The sequence below is a fragment of the Echinops telfairi genome, unplaced genomic scaffold (genome assembly GCF_000313985.2).
Source record: "Echinops telfairi isolate 266 unplaced genomic scaffold, ASM31398v2 ScPeMD7_3533;HRSCAF=4204_1, whole genome shotgun sequence".
Taxonomy (NCBI): domain Eukaryota; kingdom Metazoa; phylum Chordata; class Mammalia; order Afrosoricida; family Tenrecidae; genus Echinops; species Echinops telfairi.
In genome coordinates this window covers 30569834-30571869 of record NW_022107432.1, presented here as the reverse complement: position 1 = coordinate 30571869, position 2036 = coordinate 30569834, and the positions used below count along the sequence as shown (strand labels likewise).

At 57.2% G+C, this 2036-nt stretch overlaps 1 protein-coding gene across 1 annotated transcript in view; it reads left to right on the top strand.

Annotated features, from left to right (window-relative positions):
* RAB44 (RAB44, member RAS oncogene family) overlaps positions 1-1796 on the top strand; it is a 29201-nt gene extending 27405 nt beyond the window's left edge. The window contains exon 14 of the mRNA XM_045294784.1: positions 1706-1796. Coding sequence (XP_045150719.1) covers positions 1706-1796 — 91 coding nt within the window. The remainder of the gene's footprint in view (positions 1-1705) is intronic.
* The last annotated feature ends 240 nt before the right edge of the window (positions 1797-2036 follow it).

Below are 2036 nucleotides of genomic sequence, written 5' to 3'. Positions count from 1 at the left end.
ATTTTTAGCTGCGAGTCCTCTGCCCTCTCTGAGCCTGTTTCTGATCTGCAAAGTGGAGTTGGGAGAGGAAGTGCCAATGTCCTGTGCTAACTTTTATAGAGCAGTGGTTCTCAACCTTCCTCATGCCTCGGCCCTTTAGTACAGTTCTTCTCGTGGGGGTGACCGCCCAACCATAAAATCATTTTTGTTGCTACTTCATTACTGTCATTTTGCTACTGTTATGAGTTGGGCGACCCCTGTGAAAGGGTCGTTCGACCCCCAAAGGGGTCGTGACCCACAGGTTGAGAACCGCTGTTCTAGAGGCTTCCACTGGACTTAGAATAACATCCAAATGTGCACCCCCACCAAATGTCCTGCAACATTTCTAGTTCAGTTTCCTCTGCCCCTAAGCACATGTCCCCTCTCCCCCCACCGAGCTGCAGCCACCATGGCCACCCTTCAGTTCCTCGCAAGGATTTCCTGCCTCAGGGCCTTTGCACCGACTCTTTCCTCAGCCAGGATGCACCCTCCCCTCGCATAACTGGCTCCCTCCATCTTTCAGAAAGGCACCTTCATGGCACAATGGTTACAGCACTCTGCTGCGAACGTAAAGGCTCGTAGTTTAAATCTATCGGTCACACCACAGGGGAAAGTCGAGGCCGCCTGCTTCCAATAGGATGGACAGGCTGGCACTTCAGGGTCACTCTGATGGCACAGATGGACAACAGCCTTCAGAGCAACATGAGAGGGCTTCAAAAGTTGGTGGGGAAATGTCATGAAGGGAAACCGGGACTTCTCTGCAGGCCTTTTGAAGCCCCCGTGTTGGGCGCCTTTATCTCACTTTCTCATCTGTTAGCCATTCACACTGGGCTGCAGGCAGGGGCATGGCTGTCTCAGGATGGGTGACCCCGTACTCAGGGCCCACCAAGTTGTGGGTGCTCAATCAATGGATGAGATGAGGAAGGGGGTGGGTGAGGCTGTTTTTAAGGCCGTGTCTCTGACAAAGTGGCCAGGCCCACGGAGCTTCCTGGACTGCAAACCTGGTCACGTGTTCTCCTGGGTGAGACTGCACAGGGACTCGCTTCCCTTTGGGGACAAAAGCTCAGGTTCCTGTATGTGCTTTCCCAGGCCCACGGAGCCCTGGGACCCTGCTGCCCCCAAGCTTCCGCTCTGACCATTCAGCCCTTAGACTCTGTTGTCTTGCACTGTGCCTGGTACACAATCAATATGTAGTGAGAGAGAGAGAGGGGGGGGGGGAGGCAAGGGGGGGGGGGGGGAGGGAGAAAGAGGGAGGCTTCTTTTATTTCCCAAGCCCCCAGGGCTCTCTGGACACCAAGCCTTTGCCCTCTGTCTGCAGTGAGCCTCCTTTTCTCCCTGCAAACCCTCTTTGCTTCCTCAGGCCACAGCTGAGGCACTACTGAGTGTGTCCCGTCCCCCCACCCGCTTCCTACCGTCACGCTCACTGCTCCAGGCAGGGCTGCATTCGTATCTTTGCCCTATTGGGCACCATGCCTGGCACACAGGCTTGACAGAGTGCCAGCAAAGAGAGAGAAGGTCCGTGCCCCTGGCCCAGATTCCCTGGTGCCATCAGGGGCGGGGAACAGGGGCAGAGCCCGCGGGAGGGGCAGTCTGGAGCAGCCCCTCGGCTGGGCATGGGTTCCCAGCAGTCGTCCACCCCTCTCCGTGGCTGTGGGCGGAGGACTGAGGCCCGGGTGTTGCTGTGCAGGTCACTCAAGATGCAGGAAGACCACCTGAAGGGCTCACTGGTGGACGTGGCCCCAGAGGGGCCGCCAAAGAAGACTGGCTGCTGCTCTTGACCGCCCGAGCTGGCCAGGGTAAGGTGGCCGCCCCGGGCCTCTTGTCCCTTAGCCTCTGTCCTGCCTGCCTGGCCACAGCGATCCAGCTGGAAGAATCAGAAAATCTGCATCACCTCAGGACTTGGGTTCCAGGGTGGTGCCTTTTGCACTCTGAAGAAGGGCGCTGCTGGGCAAATAGGCCAGGGGTGCAGGGCAGAGGTGTGTGTGAAATACTGGAAACCTCTTAGAAAGGAAAAGTCT